Here is an 18,978-nt window from a genome sequence, read left to right on the forward strand (position 1 = left end):
TCCTCCTTTATCTGTGTTAAATAGACCAATCCCCTGCCTCCCAGAGACTCCCGTGGTTCAAATCTGCCTAGCAAAGGGCCAAGACAATGCCAGGGAGAGTCAAGGACAGGAACCAGCTTCATAAACGCCTCACTTCTTTTTTATTGGCACAATAAGACCACACCGTTCTGCCTAGAAATCAAAGAATGTCACTGATACAAGAGGACTTAGATCATCTATTTAGAGATTCCTTATCTTTTTTTTTTTTTTTTTTTTTTTTGTGATAGACTCCTTGGCCTTCTGGATGAAGTCTATGGACCCCTTCTCAGAATGTTTTTAAATATTTAAAGGAATTTAAATTTTTATATTTAATGTAACTTTTTTATTAAAATTAAATTTAAAATATTTAAAGGAACATTTAGGTTTCACTTAAAGGTTAGTGAAAATAAAGATTTTTTTTTTCCTCATCTAAGTTCACAGAGTGTGAAATCTATCTGTACATCCCTTGAAGCCCATGGACCCTGGATTAAGAACTCTCAAATTATTCCAACCTCTTTATTTTAAGGTAAGAAAATTTAGGCCCAAGGTCACACAGTACAGAGGTACAAGGTGCCTTCCAGTATCATGCTGTCTTCTGAGATGAGACTTGAAATCCTATGGAAAGTCCTATTTGGCTACAATTCCCAGATACCATACCACACCATCTTCTGCCAGCCTCATACCCAGGGAGACTAGGGTCTCATAGTTCTCCCCTCATCACATCCCCGGTGGAATTCCCTCTGCCATTCCTCTAGGAGGTGCCATTCATCAGCAGAGAACTTGACAGCCAGATCTTCAAAGGTCCACAGGCACCTGTGGGGGAGAGTCAGTCACTAGGGAAGCTGGAGCAGAGACTTGACCTACAACAGCCCTTAGATTCCTTACAACAGCTTCCTAAGATATCCTGAAAGGGTTACCAGGAGCATCAAATAGAGTAAAAGGATGCCTTCTCCTGGAACAGGGCCTGGGAAACCTTTTTGTCTACCAAGGGCCATTTGGAAAAGTGTCACCGGCCATACACAATCATTGACTTACAGAACTCAAGCCATGGGAGGCTGCTGTACCTAGCTTTCACCTCCTCATCCCCTGTGACTGATTGCGCAAGTGACTTTTGTGGGTCTTACACACAGCCAGGGACCTGACATTCTCCCCCCCCCTGCCCCCACTTAGAAGGCTGCCCAAGGATCATCTAAGCCACAAGCGGCACAGGGGATATAGTGAAGGTAGGACCCCCCCGCCTTCAAGTCTCTTTCTTACACTGTCTAAATAGGTTTCACTCACCCTTCTCCCTCTGCAATCAAAACTAAATGAAGTTTTGCAAGGGTGAATGTTGAAAACTGTCTTTTCATGTATTTTGAAAATAAAAAGCTATTGTTTTAAAAAAATTTCATTTAGAACATGCCAAATCTTTTGTTTTTTTAATTTATTATTATTTTTTAATGCAAAGATTTGTGGCTCTGTGGGACTAAATAATGGCTCTCTAAATTGATTTTGTGATTTTTGCAAACCAAAGGTGTTCCCCAAGGTCAAGGAGAATTCCTGAACAAAATCCAAAGCCAAGAGGAGTTCCCTATCCTTAATCCATCTAAGTGTAAGTATGGAGGTTCCATTAAACAGAATTTATGTCCTTCAAAAAAAAGACCATTCATAGGCCGAGCGAATATAATAAAGATGACAATACTCCCCAAACTAATCTATTTATTTAGTGCTATACCAATCAGACTCCCAAGAAACTATTTTAATGACCTAGAAAAAATAACAACAAAATTCATATGGAAGAATAAAAGGTCGAGAATTGCAAGGGAACTAATGAAAAAAAAGTCAGAGGAAGGTGGTCTAAGTGTACCTGATTTAAAGCTATATTATAAAGCAACAATCACCAAAACCATTTGGTATTGGCTAAGAAATAGACTAGTTGATCAGTGGCATAGGTTAGGTTTACAGGGCAAGATAGTGAATAAAAATAGCAATCTAATCTTTGACAAACCCAAAGATCCCAAATTTTGGGATAAGAATTCATTATTTGACAAAAACTGCTGGGAAAACTGGAAATTAGTATGGCAGAAACTAGGCATGGACCCACATTTAACACCACATACTAAGATTAGATCAAAATGGGTCCAAGATTTAGGCATAAAGAACGAAATCATAAATAAATTGGAGGAACATGGGATGGTTTACCTCTCAGACTTGTGGAGGAGGAAGGAGTTTGTGTCCAAGGGAGAACTAGAGACCATTATTGATCACAAAATAGAACATTTTGATTACACCAAATTAAAAAGTTTCTGCGCAAACAAAACTAATGCAAACAAGATTAGAAGGGAAGTAACAAATTGGGAAAAAATTTTTACAGTTAAAGGTTCTGATAAAGGCCTCATCTCCAAAATATATAGAGAATTGACTTTAATTTATAAGAAATCAAGCCATTCTCCAATTGATAAATGGTCAAAGGATATGAACAGACAATTTTCAGATGATGAAATTAAAACTATTTCCACTCATATGAAAGAGTGTTCCAAATCACTATTGATCAGAGAAATGCAAATTAAGACAACTCTGAGGTATCATTACACACCTGTCAGATTGGCTAAGATGACAGGAACAAATAACGATGAATGTTGGAGGGGCAGTGGGAAAACTGGGACACTGATGCATTGTTGGTGGAGTTGTGAAAGAATCCAACCATTCTGGAGAGCAATCTGGAATTATGCCCAAAAAGTTATCAAAATGTGCATACCCTTTGACCCAGCAATACTACTACTGGGCTTATACCCCAAGGAACTACTAGAGAAAGGAAAGGGTCCTGTATGTGCCAAAATGTTTGTGGCAGCCCTTTTCATAGTGGCTAGAAGCTGGAAGATGAATGGATGTCCATCAATTGGAGAATGGTTGGGTAAACTATGGTATATGAATGTTATGGAATATTATTGTTCTATAAGAAATGACCAACAGGAGAAATACAGAGAGGCTTGGAGAGACTTACATCAACTGATGCTGAGTGAAATGAGCAGAACCAGAAGATCATTATACACTTCAACAATGATACTGTACGAGGATGTATGCTGATGGAAGTGGATATCTTCAACATAGAGAAGAGCTAATCCAATTCCAATTGATTAATGATGGACAGAACCAGCTACATCCAGAAAAGGAACACTGGGAAATGAATGTAAACTGTTATTTTTACCTTCTGAATCCAATTCTTCCTGTGCAACAAAAAATTCGGTTCTACACACATATATTGTATCTAAATTATACTGTAATATATTTAACATATATAAGACTGCTTGCCATCTGGAGGAGGGGGTTGGGGGAGGAAGGGAAAAAATCTGAATAGAAGTAAGTGCAAGGGATAATGTTGTAAAAAATTACCCATGCATATGTACTGTCAAAAAATGTTATAATTATAAAATAAAATAAAAAAATTAAAAAAAAAAAAAAAAAAAAAAAAAAAAAAAAAAGACCATTCAACAAACATTCATTATAACTGGTCTGCTTGGGCTGGTTCAACATTAGGAAAACTATTTGCATAATCAACTATATCAATAACCAAATTAACAAAAACCATATGATCATCTCAATAGATGCAGAAAAAGCATTCGATAAAATCCAACACCCATTCCTATTAAAAACACAAAAGTGTACAGGAATGAATGGGCTTTTCCTTATGATAGACAATAGCATCTATTTAAAACCATTCACAAGCATCATATGTAATGGGGTTAAACTGGAACCATTCCCATTAAGATCAGGGGTGAAACAAGGTTGTCCACTATCACCATTACTATTCAATGTTGTATTAGAAATGCTAGCTTTGGCAATAAGAAAAAGATTAAAGTCATTACAGTAGTAATGAAGAAATCAAATTATCACTCTTTGCAGATGATATGATGGTATGCTTAGAGAACCCTAAAGAATCAATTAAAAAGCTATTAGAAATAATCCACAACTTTAGCAAAGTTGCAGAAAACAAAATAAATCCACATAAATCATCAGCATTTGTATGCATCACTAACAAAATCCAACAGCAAGAGATACAAAGAGAAATTCCATTTAAAATAACTGTTGCTAGTATAAAATATTTGGGAATCTATCTGCTGAGGGAAGTCAGGAATTATATGAGCAAAATTACAAAACACTTTCCACACAAATAAAGTCAGATTTAAATAATTGGAAAGACATTAAGTGCTCTTGGATAGGTCAAGCAAATATAATAAAGATGACAATACTACCTAATCTATTTATTTAGTATCAGACTTCCAAAAAACTATTTTAAAGACTTAGAAAAAATAACAACAAAATTCATCTGGAAGAACAAAAAGTCAAGAATTTCAAGAGAACTAATTTAAAAAAAAAAAAATCAAATGAAGGTGGCCTAGCTGGACCTGATCTAAAACTATGTTATAAAGCAATGGTCATTAAAACCATTTGGTATTGGCTAAGAAATAGACTAGTTGATCAATGGACTAGTTTAGGTTCACAGGACAAAATAGTAAATAACTATAATATTCTAGAGTTTGACAAACCCAAAGACCCTAGCTTGTGGGATAAGAATTTGCTGTTTGACAAAAACTGCTGGGAAAATTGGAAACTAGTATGGGAGAAACTAGGCATTGACCCACACTTAACACCATATACCAAGATAAGGTCAAAATGGGTTCATGATCTAGGCATAAAGAAGGAGATTATAAATAAATTAGAAGAACATAGGATAGTTTACCTCTCAGACCTGTGGAGGAGGAAGTAATTTGTGACCAAAGAAGAACTAGAGATCATTATTGATCACAAAAGAGATAATTTTGATTATATCAAGTTAAAAAGTTTTTGTACAATTTGTACAATTTTGTACAAAATTAATGCAGACAAGATTAGAAGGGAAGCAATAAACTGGGAAAACATTTTTTCTTTTTTTTTAATTATAGCTTTTTATATACAAAACATATGCACAGGTAATTTTTCAACATTGACCCTTGTAAAAACTTCTGTTTCAACTTTTCCCCTCCTTCCCTCCACCCCCTCCCCTCAATGGCAGGTAGTCCCATACATGTTAAATATGTTAAAGTATATGTTAAATACAATACATGTATACATATGTATACAGTTATCTTGTTGCACAAGAAAGATCAGATTTAGAAAGAAGGTAAAAATAATCTGAGAAGAAAAAACAAAAATGCAAGCAAACAATAACAGAAAGAGTGGAAATGTTATGTTGTGGTCCATACTCATTTTCCAGTGTTCTTTCTCTGGGTATAGTTGGTTCTGTTCATTATAAATCGATTAGAACTGATTTGGATCCTCTCATTGTTGGAGAGAGCCATGTCCATCAGAACTGATTCAACAACAATACTACATGATGATCATTTCTGATCATCATGTAGTATTGTTGTTGAAGTGTATAATGATCTCCTGGTTCTGCTCATTTCACTTAGCATCAGTTCATCTAAGTCTCTCCAAACCTCTCTGTATTCATCCTGCTTCTCATTTTGTACGGAACAATAATATTCCATAACATTCATATACCATAATTTACCCAACCATTCTCCAACTGATGGGCATCCATTCAATTTCCAGTTTCTAACCACTATGAAAAGGGCTGCCACAAACATTTTTACATATACAGATCCCTTTCCCTCCTTTAAGATTTCTTTGGGGTGCTCCAAATTATTATTTATCAGAGAAATGCAAATTAAGACAACTCTGAGATATCACTACACATCTCTCAGATTGGCTAATATGACAGGAAACAATAATGACAAATGTTGGAGGGGATATGGAAAAACTGGGACACTGATACATTGTTGGTGGAACTGCAAACAGATCTAACCATTCTGGAGAGTACTTTAGAACTATGCTTAAAAAGTTATCAAACTGTGCACACCTTTTGATCCATCAGTGCCATAACTGTGTTTGTATACCAAGGAAATCATAAAGGAGGGAAAGGGACTTGTATGTGCAAAATATTTGTGGCAGCCCTTTTTGCAATGGCAAGAAACTGGAAACTGAGTGGATGCCCATCAATTGGAGAATGTCTGAATAAGTTATGGTATATGAATGTTATGGAATGTTATTCTTTAAGAAATGACCAGTAGGATGATTTCAGAGGGTCTTGGAGAGACTTACATGAACTGATGCTGAGTGAAATGAGCAGAACCAGGAGATCATTATACAACAACAAGACTATGATGATCAATTCTGACAGGCGTGTGATTCAAACCAGTTCCACTTGCTTAGTGAATAAGAGAGTCATCTACACCCAGAGAAAGAACCATGGGAACTGAGTGTGGAACACAACACAGCATTTCCACTCTGTCATTGTTTGCTTACATTTTTGTTTTCCTTCTCAGGTTTTTTTTTTCTTTCTAAATCCAATTTTTCTTGTGCATCAAGATACCTGTATAAATATGTATACATATATAGGATTTAATATATATTTTAACATATGTAACATATATTGGACTACCTGCCATCTAGGGGACGGATTGGGGGAAAGGAGGGAAAAATTTGGAACACAAGGTTTTGTAAAGGTCAATGTTGAAAAATTATACATGCAAATGTTTTGAAAATAAAGCTTTAACAAAATTAATATATATATATATATATATATATATATATATATATATATATATGCTCCAATCTCGCTATCAGCTCTATATCTGGAAATGAATAGCATGTTTCATTATGAATTGTCTGGAATCTTGGTTGTTGTATTTAACAAAGTTCCTGATCAGAGTACCAAAGTCTTCCCAAGTTGTCTTTATAATATTGCTGTTAGTGCATATATTATTCTGATGATTTTACTCACTTTGTATTAGTTCATAAAAGTGTTCCTAGGTTTCTCTGAACAAACTTCCATCATTTCTCATTGTACAACAGTATTTTTCCATCACATTCACTTGATAAAGAGATGTTTTTTTGTATGGATATCTTTTTTCTCTTTCTTTGATTTCTTTGGGGCATAAACCTAGTAGCATTGGCTCAAAGAGTATTCACAGTTTGACAACTCTGGGAACATATTTCCAAGTTAGCAATTCATTTTAATAGGCATTTATTAAGTACCTATTATGTATAAAACTCTTAGGAAAGCAGTGAGGTGTAGTAAATAAAGAGCTAGCCAAAGCGAATAGAGCCCCAAGCTGGAGCAAGGAAAACCAAAGTTCAAATCCAGCCATTGACACTTATTAGCTATATGACTCTAGGCAACTCTATCTGCTTCAGTTTCCTCAACTATAAAATGGAGATAATAATAGCACCCACTTCACAGAATTGCTGTGAAGATCAAGTGAAATAGTTGTAAAGCATTTTTAACATAGCAGATAGTACAAAAGGCACTATGCTATTGTCCAGTCCTGTCATTCATGTCCAGCTCTTCCTGATCCTAGTTGAGATTCTCCAGCTCATTTTATAGATGAGGAAACTGAGGCAAAAGGAGTTAAGTAGCGTAAGTCACCAGGCTAGTCAGTGTCAGAGACCAAGTTTGAACTTGGCTTCAGTTCAGGTGCTTTACCCAAGGCAGTCTCATTGGTGTTATCTGAAAATTCATTACCTGCCTTCCCCTCCCACCACCTGGCTGTCAGCCAGAGTAATCTCTAACTGCCTCGGGCATCCTTTAAGACTATAGCTTTCAAACCCCATCAAAGAAAAAGCCTAAGACTTTGTACTTTGTGGGAAAATGAGAAGCTCCAGGTCCAAAGGAACTAAGTTTACAGAGGGAGACAACATATAAAACTGATACAAGGGAATACAAGTCACAAGCACCAACAATACAAGGCACAAGTCAATAGGAGGCAATTAGAGGAATAAGAGATCATCAATAATGCTCATAGGCAGAAGACAGAGAGAAAGAGACTGAAAAAAAAAAAGAAGGAAGTAAAGAAGGAAAGAAAAAAGAAGGAAGGAAAGAAGGAAAGAAAAAAAGAAGGACGAAAAGAAGGAAGGGAGAAAGGAAGGAATTTAAAAAGGCAGCCTGTAACAAAGCAAAGATGCAAGAGTTAGAATAGCAAGTTCAACCAATAACTATTAGGCCAATGTAACTGGATTGGAGAATTCATGAATAGAAGCAACATATAATAAAACTGAAAAAATAGCAAGGTGGAAATAAAATTGTAAAGAATTAGAAAGAAAGGAGGAGAGAGAAGGAGCACTTGTAAAGACACTTATATGCCAGGCACTGTGCTAAGTGCTTTACAGCTATTATTTCATTTGATTCTCACAACGATCCAATGAAGTGGGTGCTATTATCATCCCCATTTTATAGCAAAGGAAGGGGGCAGCTAGATGGCTAAGTAGATAGAGCTCCCAGTTGGAAGTCAGAAAGATTCATCTTCCCAAATTCATTCCAACATTTATTGTTTAAATGTACTCAGATACAACTCTAAGTCGCTTCAACTTATTTGCCTCAGTTTCCTCATCTATAAAATGGGTTGGAGAAGGAAAAGGCAAACTACTCCAGCATCTTTGCCAAGAAAATGCCAAATGGATTCATGAAGAGCCAGACACAACTGAATAGCAACAACAATATAGTTGAAGAACATGAGCCTAACTTTTAATTAGTTGCAAGAGTCATTCAGTGACTCGGAATTTGAACGCAGATCTTCCTGGTTTTAGGCCCAACAGCCTCCCTATAGATTTTGTGTTTTATCCTCTATGTTCAGGTCCCAAGCTGTACTCCCAGGCTTGCAAACTCCTAGGGATAGTGGGATTTTTTTAATTTTTGAGGGAAACAGAAATATATAACATCTATCATCTGATACTATACCAAGTGCTAACTCCCAGTTGCAAGTGGTTCATTCAACTGAGCTACTTCAATGAAGATGACATTCTTCAATGTTTGAGACGTTTTTGTTTACTTGTACTTTGAGCTAGCCAGTAACTTCTTGAACTTTGTCATTTGCAACATCATATTTTTGTGAAGCTGGGTTTGGAGAAAATGCTGTGATAAAAAGAAGTACCAAGTGAAAAGCACTGTGGAACAGGAAATGAAGGCAGCATCGGGCACCTGATTCCAAAGTCTGAGAAGCTGTGCATGCTCAACAGAGGCACAAAATTAGGCTATGTAAGAAGGAAAGGAAACAATGATTATTTTCCTTTAAATTTACATGTTATTTTTTAAATGGCTATTAAATTATTAAATTGTTTCCACCTAACTCCTTAATAAATAGAACTATTAGGGTTTTTTTTTGGGAAGGAGGATTAATGGTCTGGAGGTGCTGTGAAAAAATTACCAAGATTAAGGTAAACCAAGAAAGTTTGGGAGCCTCTGCTCTGTGTAAGGAGGAGCTACTGAGGACTTCTGAGCAGAGGACTGGCGTGGTCAGACTTGTGGTTTAAAATTATCAATCTGACAACTATGTAGAAGGTGGATCTCTACATCCATCATTCAGCTCTGGAGGGAGAGCTCTCAGAAGGCCACACTCCAGGGATGAGATCATGAAAGCCCGAGCCAGAGCACATGATTGGACAGGGCAGGATGGATGCAGAAGATGTGGAGGTAGGAGACAGACTTGGAAAATGACTACCTATGACTTTTCATCTCAGGCAATTCCTCCCTCCCTCTTTCAAGAAATCCTCCAGCAATTATCTACTCCATATGCTAAATATATTCCTCTAGGTCCTTTAATTTTTCATGGGTATTCACCCAACCCTTAGGCTGTCCATCTTTTATTTTTATCCTTCCCTCTCAATACTTAACCAACCTGCCTCCTCTGGTCATGAACATTCTTGATGACCTTCCAATTATTTGTTGGAGAGAAGATGAAGACAGTCAATTCAATGAATTGAACCTATAGTAGGGTTTTTCAGCTTCCAAATGGCTGGGAATCTTTTGCAATCAGAAACAGACACCAGGAAAGCATCTCTGCAGACAGCAGAACAATCCATCAAGCACATGTCTGCTCTGCATTTCAAATTCTCCATAATCTACCTGACCCAACTTTCTTCTTCAATGTCATTTTCCTACTGCCTCCTCAATACCTATCCTGAGCTCTCATTACCACCCTCCTTTCTCTCCTCCCACATTTCCCCCTCAAAAACTTTTCCTTGACCTTCAAAAGCCCTTCTCTTCTTCTCCATCTTTTTAAAGTCAATCAAGTCTTTACAAGTGAAGGCCTACCTATTTTATTCCTGACCACCCTAGTGCCCAGTAGTCTCTCCTTCCTACATTTTCCTAGAGATGCTTTCAATAGGTGTCACACATCTTGGTCCATAATCTATTCTAAATTGTGACCCTCTTATTTCCCTGGGAAAGGTGCCTCTAATGATCATCATGGCCATTTTTATTAACAGATGAAAGTACTGACTCTGGTGATACATACTGGCCCCCATCTCTGACATAGATTGGGTGTGGGACATGAATAAGATGAATAATCTCTCAGTGCCCCCAAAGGAATACTCTAAAATTTCATGTTAAAAAAACAGTCATAATGTTAATAGTGGATTTTTAAAGAGTTAAGTAAAGAGTTAAAAACTGATACAACTAACTATATTTTGTTCTGCATTTGCTATTTTTGCTGTTTAACTTCTGCAAGTATTTCGGGACCAGCTTACAACTATGACTTTCCTTCAGTGCTTAATTTCTTAATTGTCCTGGAGACTCAATTTCTACAAAGGAGGAATTCAAGAGCCCAAGGATTTGGGGTGCAGTGAATGAATAGTGCTGAACCTAGAATCAGGACGACTACTCTTCATGAATTCAAATGAGTAGCTGTATAACCCTCAGCAAGTCATTGCAGCTGTTTGCCTCAGTTTCCTCATCTGTAAAATGAGCTGGAGAAGAAAATAGCAAGCTATTCCAGGATCACTGGTCACTGGACCCAGAATGGAGCCATGGAGAGTCTTCTTTGCTTTCGTGCAACTGGCTATACAAACAAGGATACATTCCTTCTTTATCTACTGTAACCTGTACATTCTCCTTAACAAGCACCCCTGTTATTCTTTTTATAACCAGTTGCACTGAAACAAGCAGCTATTTTTATTTATTTATTTTTTTGTCTTGTGTAACTTATAAATATTACCAACCAAAATGTAAGGGGCACACTTCTCCATATAATTGCTGATGAAGTATGTCTCAGTCGGAGTGAATCAACTTCAGTGAGACAGTTTCAATTTCTTTCTGGTTTAATAGCATTGGCTCCTCAAAGGATCTAATTTTTAAAAAATCAAGTAAGTGATCTGCATTGGTAAGCAGTATTTCCTCAGGGAGAAATCACTAAAACAATGAAATCATAGGTCTGGGCCATCCCCGCCTCACATCACCCAATTTTTTTTAAATTTTATAATTATAATTTTTTGACAGTATATATGCATGAGTAATTTTTTTTATAACATTATCCCTTGTATTCATTTTTCCAAATTATCCCCTCCCTCCCTCTACTCCCTCCCCTTGATGACAGGCAATCCCATACATTTTACATGTGTTACAATATAACCTAGATACAATATATGTGTGTAAATCCAATTTTCTTGTTGCACATTGAGTATTAGATTCCGAAGGTATAAGTAACCTGGGTAGATAGACAGTAGTGCTAACAATTTACATTCACTTCCCAGTGTTCCTTCTCTGGGTGTCCAAATTTTTGACGATGTTTTTCAAGTACCCTTCTCTAAGAATTTCACCAAGACCCTTTGGGCCCATGTAACATCAAAGCCCAAAAGTTGTGGGTAGTTAGTTCTGAGTCCAGTAACCTCAGTATTCATGTAAACAAGGTACAGTGATGTAACTCAAAAATATGTATTTCCAATCTAGAAAGGAAATCTACCAACTAATAAAAACTGTTTTCCTCACACCACATCCACTCAACTTCAGGTCCCTCAGGGCCTCTCAGTAGGACTGTGTCGCTGGCTTCTAAGTGATTTCACTGGAATTCTGCCTGGGCTTCCTCTAGCTCTCCTGAACCCAGGCAGAATCCCTCTTCTTCCCCGGAAGCTAGCTGGGGAACCTCTAGGAAGAATTACAAACTCCTCAGTTTGGCATTTAAATAAGCACTTTACATATCTTAGCTTATTGAAAGTCCTTCCTAATGGGGAGGAAGTCAATTCCGGGAAGTCCAAATCCAATACATTACTCCCCCTCAAGTCCAGTACCAGCAGCCAAAAGGGCAGACTGAGCTGTTTCCTGGCATTAAAACTCTCCATCTCTCTGGAAAGCAGAGGCTTTCCCCTTTGCATAAAAATGCTTCCTCCCCCTCAAGGAGCCCCATTTCTCTTCCAGGGTTACCTTAAGTGCCATCTTGTAGAAGAAGCCTTTTGTGATCCACCCTGTCCCCCAAATCACTTGATTTTTTTTTTTTTTCATCTGTGAACACATTGTAAAATGTAAGCACTTCCAGGGAGCAACTGTCTAGTTTTTCTATTTGAATCTCCAGAGCTAGTGTATTGTAAGGGCTTAGATAATGATTGTTGTTCGACTACACTTAACTTGATATAGAGTGTCCCAAAAGTCTCTGTGAAGTCTTAAGTTTTAGCTTTTAATAGTTTAGAACTATATGTAAACTTTTGGGGCGCTCCATAGAGCACTTCATGGCTTGCAAAATGCTGCTTCCTTCACAACAGCCTCACAGAGGCAGATAGTTTATTATTATCCACTGCTCTGTGGATGAGGAGAATAGGCTTAAGAGCTGCCCAGCCACAAAGTCACAACTCTGATTTTTTAAAGGCTTTTAAAGACTTCTGTCTGACCCTTTCTTCTACTCCATTCTTACCTTCCTATAGCAAAATGCAGTAACTATTAAATGGATGGAATAAAATCTCATTGAACAAACTACAAAGTAATAACAAAGTTATTAACCAAGAGCTGTATGTTCAATTACTAATTCAACTACTTCAAAAATGTACTTTTTACAAAATCATGACCTTGTCTTCGAAAGCCCTTCATAACCTGGACACTTACTAGCTATCCAATCTTCTTCCAATACAGACCGGTCCAGTGAAACTGGCTTCCCAACAAGAGACTCCATCTCCCAATTCCCTGAATGACTCACTGGCTCACCTCTAAATCTGAAATTCTCTCCTCCTACAGGGAAGCTTCTTTGGCTTCCCTCAAGGTACAGATAAATCTCACTTTCCTCAAGAAGCTTTTCCTTTCCCACCCCCCACCCCCCCAAAAAAAAAAGTTGGAATCTTTCTCCTAAGATTATCTCCAATTAATCAGCATAGATTTCACTTGTTCATCCTTATTTGCATGTTGTCTCTCCCATTATAAAGAGATTTACTTAAAGACAAAGGATTGTTTTGACCCTTCTTTGCATGCCCAGCAGCTAGCACTAGCAGTCATAATATAATCAGGTACTTAATAAGGGCTTGTTGTCTTAATTTGTTAGTGATATTTGTGCCACTCCCCAACTCTATCAGTCACTTTCTTGGCCTCAAGCACTAACAGATTTAGAGCTGGAAGAGATCTTAGATCTTAAAGCTCTAACCACGTAGTTATACTAAGTAACTAAGTGTCCAGATGGTACAACTAAGGTCCAGAGGGTAAAATGATGTGTCCAAGGTAACACACAAAATAAATGACAAAGCTGGTATTGGAACTAACTAGGCCCTGGCAACACTGCCCCTTTCTCTACCTCCCTTTTAGTGTCAAATAATTCCACTAAAACTCTGATTTTCTTTTAACCCATTAAATATTTCACCAGCTGTTCTGGTCACTCCTAAACAGCAGTCAGTAGGCACTTAATAAAATGTTTATTGACTGCCTAATTTCTTTCCCTAGGCCTATTTCATCTTTCTGAGTCTCAGTTTTCTCATCTATAAAAAACGGGGATACTACCAGTTGCATGATGAGGGTTGTCATAAGGAATACATTTACTGTCAGACTTGAGAGCCTGCTTTATTTTATCAGGAAGATCTCATTTTAAGGGTAAAAGGGAAGGTCCCATTATCTGTCAAGATAAAGGCACAAAATATCAGGGGAAAGAATTGTAGAGAAATAGGCCCAGAGGATGCAGCTGCTTCTATATCATTGTCAGTATCAAACTTGAGTGACCCAGTCAGTCCAGGGTGATGTAGAAATAACCAAGGATAGGTTCTGCTGCCAATTATATCTATGGACATGAAGAAATACTTTCATAACTGGCTTATTAGGTGCTCAGAGTATAGGCTTATAGTATTTGAATGACCACTGAGGGCTGGATAGTTCTTTTAGTGATAAAGGCTCCCCTACAAGAAAGATACAATTGGAATTTGTGGGCCAAAAAGGAAAGGTAAGGATTTACATTTCAAAGGTAAACTTGTAAAACTTATAGCCAGCAAACAGAAAGGAAGAAAGTTTACAGATACATAAGGGAGAAATTTACATCAGCTCAAGTTGTAAACTGATCAAGAAACCAGGAGAGGATTTACTCTGGAATTTACCACCAGCAAGGGAATGCTTATCCTAAAGCTGAGCCAGAAATTCTTTTACCCTTAGACAGTTAATCATCTGGGTGAAATTTTTGGAGATCTCAGCTAAATTCCACGGTATAAAGAAAACCTCAGACAGTTACATGCTTTTCTTTACAAACAAAATTGCTGAAGCCAATAGAAAAGAAATGAAAAATTCTTATGATAAAGGTCTACTTTAAGAGTTAGTTAAAGTTTATACTTCTTAGAAAATAGGTGTGAAAATACCTAGATGGACAGAATATAATGGTTCTTGAGGAAATAAAAGGTATCCATAAAGAAAATGGGAGTTGGAGGAACTCCAACACACTGCCCAATTCTGTTCAGAACTCTCAGCAAACAGCAGGGTGGGGACGAGTTCACTCTAGCCATCAACAAGGGTCTTCACATATAGTTAAAGGAATAGAAGTTAAACAACTATTATGGACTTCTGGTTAGGGGTAGGAGAATGGTTTCAAAGAGAGGATCTGGAAAATTTGCCTTAGAGCAGGAGGGTCACAAGTCATAAAAGATGTCTTGCCAGACCTTTGTTTAGTGAAGTGGCCAGGATACTGTTAAGAATGCGGGATTTGGAGTTGGAGAACTAGCTTTGTAACTCGCTTGAATGGCCCGACGAGTTATTTACTCTCTTGGGACCTCAGTTTCCTTATCTCTAAAATGAGAGGGTGAACTAGAAGGTTTCTAAGACTCTTTCTGGATCTTTGTCATTAAACAAGCTCTTTTTCCTCAGTTTTGCTGGGCCTGGGCCTGTGTTGATAATAAAACTTTTTAAAATACATAATTAAAAGTCTCAGCTTCTACATTATTCATCCTCCCTTACCTTCTGGTGCAGAAGTTTGGATCTTTTTTTGTGTGTCCTGCTCTTTGGCAGTCTGGTGAAGTCTACATACCCTTTCTCTTAAGTGAGTAAATGGAAAATACATAGGATTATAAGGGAAACCAACTCTTGAAATGAAGATGTGGATTTGTTTCCCATCCAAGTTCATAGACCCCTTCTACACACCTTACATTAAGAAAATGGCTTTTTGAGGGTAGGTTCTATCTTTTGCTTCTTTTTGCAGCCTTAGTTCCTGGCACAGAGTAGACAATAACATATTTGTTGATTGGCTAGAACTTTGTTTCTTCTAATTCTATATTGTCAGTCTGTGAACTCTAAGTAGGTGAGGAGAGACCATTAAGGAGAACTGAGAGACAAGCATAGTTTGCTAATGGCCAGCATCAGATACAGATAATTATGCTCCAGTCCAGAATGAGCCAAAAGCATCCAGAGCTGGGTTTGGCCCTCCTGCCCTGACCTCCCAGGACACTCTTATCACCACCAAGGCCAAATGGAAAGAACAAACTCCTGCTGCCAACTGTTCTCCAGATGTGAAAAAAATGACCCTTCCCTCGTTGTCAATCAGAGACTTTTTAATGAGGCCGAAGAGGAAACAGGAATGCAGAGGTTAAATGACTGACCCCAAATAACACAGGAGGTAAATGGCAGAGTTAGTTCTAAACCTCTGACCCCAAATGTAGAAGGAATCTTTGTACTCCATACATACTCCATACATACATACATACATACACCATAGCTGCTTTTTCATGCTTTTTTTTTTCAGACACACAGACGAAGGTTTGATATAGTCTTTAAAAGGCCCATTCCAGGATTCTTGAAACCACATAAACTCCTTTCTTTTTTCCTTTCTCTAATACCTCTCCTCAGTGAATTGGGAAGGTGTCAGAATGGACACTATATTGAAATTATAATTATAATAGCAATAGAGACTTGAGGCATTAGATACCATTTTGGCAGTATTTCCTATGTGGTAGCTACTTTGCCAGGAATAAAAAGAAAGACAAGATTAATATCCCTGCTCTCTTGGAGTTCAGATTTTAATGGGAGAGACAACAGGAGAATACATATAGATAGAATATATAGAATAAATAATAATAAATAAAATTAAATAATAGAAGTAATGAGAATACAGTGTACATGTATATATACACAACATATACACTTACACACTCACAAATGACACACTCTCTCTCACACACACACACACACACACACACACACACACACACATACCAGACATTAAAGGCAATCTCAGAGGGAAAGCTTCTAGTCCTCAAAAGGACCAGGAAAGGCTCCTTGCTTGGATGACGGAGAATGGCCTCCTCAGCTTTTGGAGATTCATCTGATCTTGCTCTTTTGGGCCTATCCATGGATATAGGTATTATTAGCCTAATTTAAAGGAGAGAATATTTGCAAAGTGCCAGTGCTTGGCAAATAATAGTTGCTTAAGAAATATTTATTTCCTCCCTTACCTCTTCACCCAAATCGTAAAAGATTACAGTTCCAGCTTTTGCACAGCCTTCCTCTTAGGGATTTTCCCTTATCAGGTCTAAGCTTCAAGTGTCCTATAGCTAAAAAGGTCAAGGTCATGGGTTTTATCCCCTTAGGCCACAGACCACTTCTAAGTCAGCTTCAGGTGATACCTTAGCCCTGGTTATAGACAGACCCACTTGCTTCAGTCAGATCTTTAATTCTCAATTCATCCTATAAATGCTTGCTCTTGGTCACATGTTAATGGAAGAATGCCTACCTTAGCACAAACTCTTCCTACAATTACAGAAACAACCCACAGGGCCCAACCTCCCAAAAAAGGAGTCCAGCATTCTGCCAATCATATCCCTAGAGAAACCCTCCCCTCCAAAGCTGCAGCACATGGCTGGGGCTGTCTAGGACCTGCTTCCCCCAAAAGCCAAACGGGCGGTCCCCCATTACTGATCCCACGAGGGTGCTTCCCTCCTCCAGCCTCTCCTGCAGGTCTCAGAAGCCACCTCTCTGTGACTCCACTTTTCAAGTGAGGAAGGGGAGGAGTTGGACAGTCCCACCCCTGCGGCCTCCATCAAACTTCAAGCCTCTTCTTCTCCTTTCAGAAGTGCCTACGTGACACACGCATGCCTCTGGGCATTTTTCCGTGGGCTTTCACTGTGGCTCTTGGTTTTTGGAAAACTCCTCAGTATTTCAGTAACCAGCTTCCCTGCCCCCTCCTCTATGGTATTTCTCGGCGTGCGTGTTGGGGGCAAGAGGAGAGGGGGGAGAGCAGAGAACTGAGGGCTTCACTGAACCAATGAATTTCTAGTGCTGGGGTTTCAACCGCCTAGAAAGGGATTTTAGGGGAGGGACGCGGTGTCTCCGGGAGGCTCCTCCCGAGCTTTTCAAACCACGCGGGAATATGGCCAAAGTCTGCCAAGCCCCCCCAGGTCCACGCAGCTGGGGAGCGGGAGAGCAGGGCTCACGCAGATGCAAGATCTCGGGGCTGTCCCAACCGGGTGGAAAGTTTGTAGATGCTCTGCATCCCAGTCCTGGCCTCTTCTTCTAAGGGAATAAGGGGAGGTGCCCTACTAGCTGCTCGGGGTCTCCACTCCCGGGGGTTTCCTCACTGGGGTACGCGTCTTGGGAGGGAGGGAGGAGGCAGACAGAGGTACAAGGCTCACGTCCAACCCCACCCCCACCACCCATGCACACACAGCCTTACCTGGAGAGCCATCACCGCCAGAGGCAGCCTCCCCACTGACTTGCCCTCCGAGGCCGAGGCCAGGAATCCCCCTACCCCAGCCACCAGGCCTTTGTTTCCCCCAATACTTGGGGGTGGGGTGGGGAGGGTCTGTCTGTCTGCTTGTCTGTGCGTCCCTCCCCTTCCAGGGAGCTGGGCTGTGCAGTGCAGGGGCGATGACAGAATGGCACAGCAGCAGACCCGAGGGCTGGGGGAAGGGCTGTCCGACCCCAGCAGGGTAACGGGCTATTGGGGAGGGGCGAAAGAGGCTCGGGACGGCCACAGGAACACGGGAGTGGGGGAAGGATGCTAAAGGGAGGAGGGGAATGTCTGAGAGCAAGGAGCTCTCCTCCAGCTGATTACCTCGCCGGAGTGGAACCGCCTCCCCACCCCAGTCTGGCATCCCGGGAGTTGTAGTTCCGTCCCTCCAGTCTGCGGGATGTCTGTCTAGGTAGCCCACCTCCGGAGTAAAAAAAAGAACTACAAATCCCAGAAGGCCCCGGGGTGACTGTGTAGGGGCGGAGGGAATCTGGGGCTGCTGTTCCTTCCCCTGGACTGGGACAGGGTAGGGGCTGTGATGGGGGAAGGGAGCCGAGGGGAGGCCCCAGGAACCAAATGCTAATCTCTAACGGCTGCCCCTGGTACTTGGGTTCTCCAAGTTCCGCAGCTCCCCAGCATGTGGAACACACACACACACACACACACACACACACACACACACACACACACACACACCTGCAAGCCCTGTAGTTTATACTTACTCCCAGAGATCATGCCCATAGTAAATACAGGAGCTGGATGTTAGCCAACAAAATCCAGAAGTAACCCAAGTTTGTCTGGGGCGTCTCTGGCCACTACCCTTCCTCTGCTGTCAGCATCGTACCAGTACCCATTCCCCCTTTCTTTTAACCTCCGCAAACGCATTGGCCCGGACTTCTTTTCCCCACCAGCGTGAAATTCCACTGTTAGAGCTCACGCAGATACTTCTGGGAAGCGAAGCACCAGTGCCGGTCCTAGGCAAGACAAAGTCAGGGAAGTTCAT

The 18,978-nt window shown here is 39.7% G+C and overlaps 1 protein-coding gene across 1 annotated transcript in view; it reads right to left on the reverse strand.

Moving 5' to 3' along the window:
• The window catches only part of KRBA1 (KRAB-A domain containing 1), a 66,578-nt gene that overhangs the window by 31,004 nt on the left and 16,596 nt on the right, over positions 1-18,978 (reverse strand). The window contains 2 exon segments of the mRNA XM_074269543.1: positions 702-729; positions 732-831. Coding sequence (XP_074125644.1) covers positions 702-729; positions 732-831 — 128 coding nt within the window.

Source organism: Sminthopsis crassicaudata, chromosome 5, assembly GCF_048593235.1.
Source record: "Sminthopsis crassicaudata isolate SCR6 chromosome 5, ASM4859323v1, whole genome shotgun sequence".
NCBI lineage: Eukaryota > Metazoa > Chordata > Mammalia > Dasyuromorphia > Dasyuridae > Sminthopsis > Sminthopsis crassicaudata.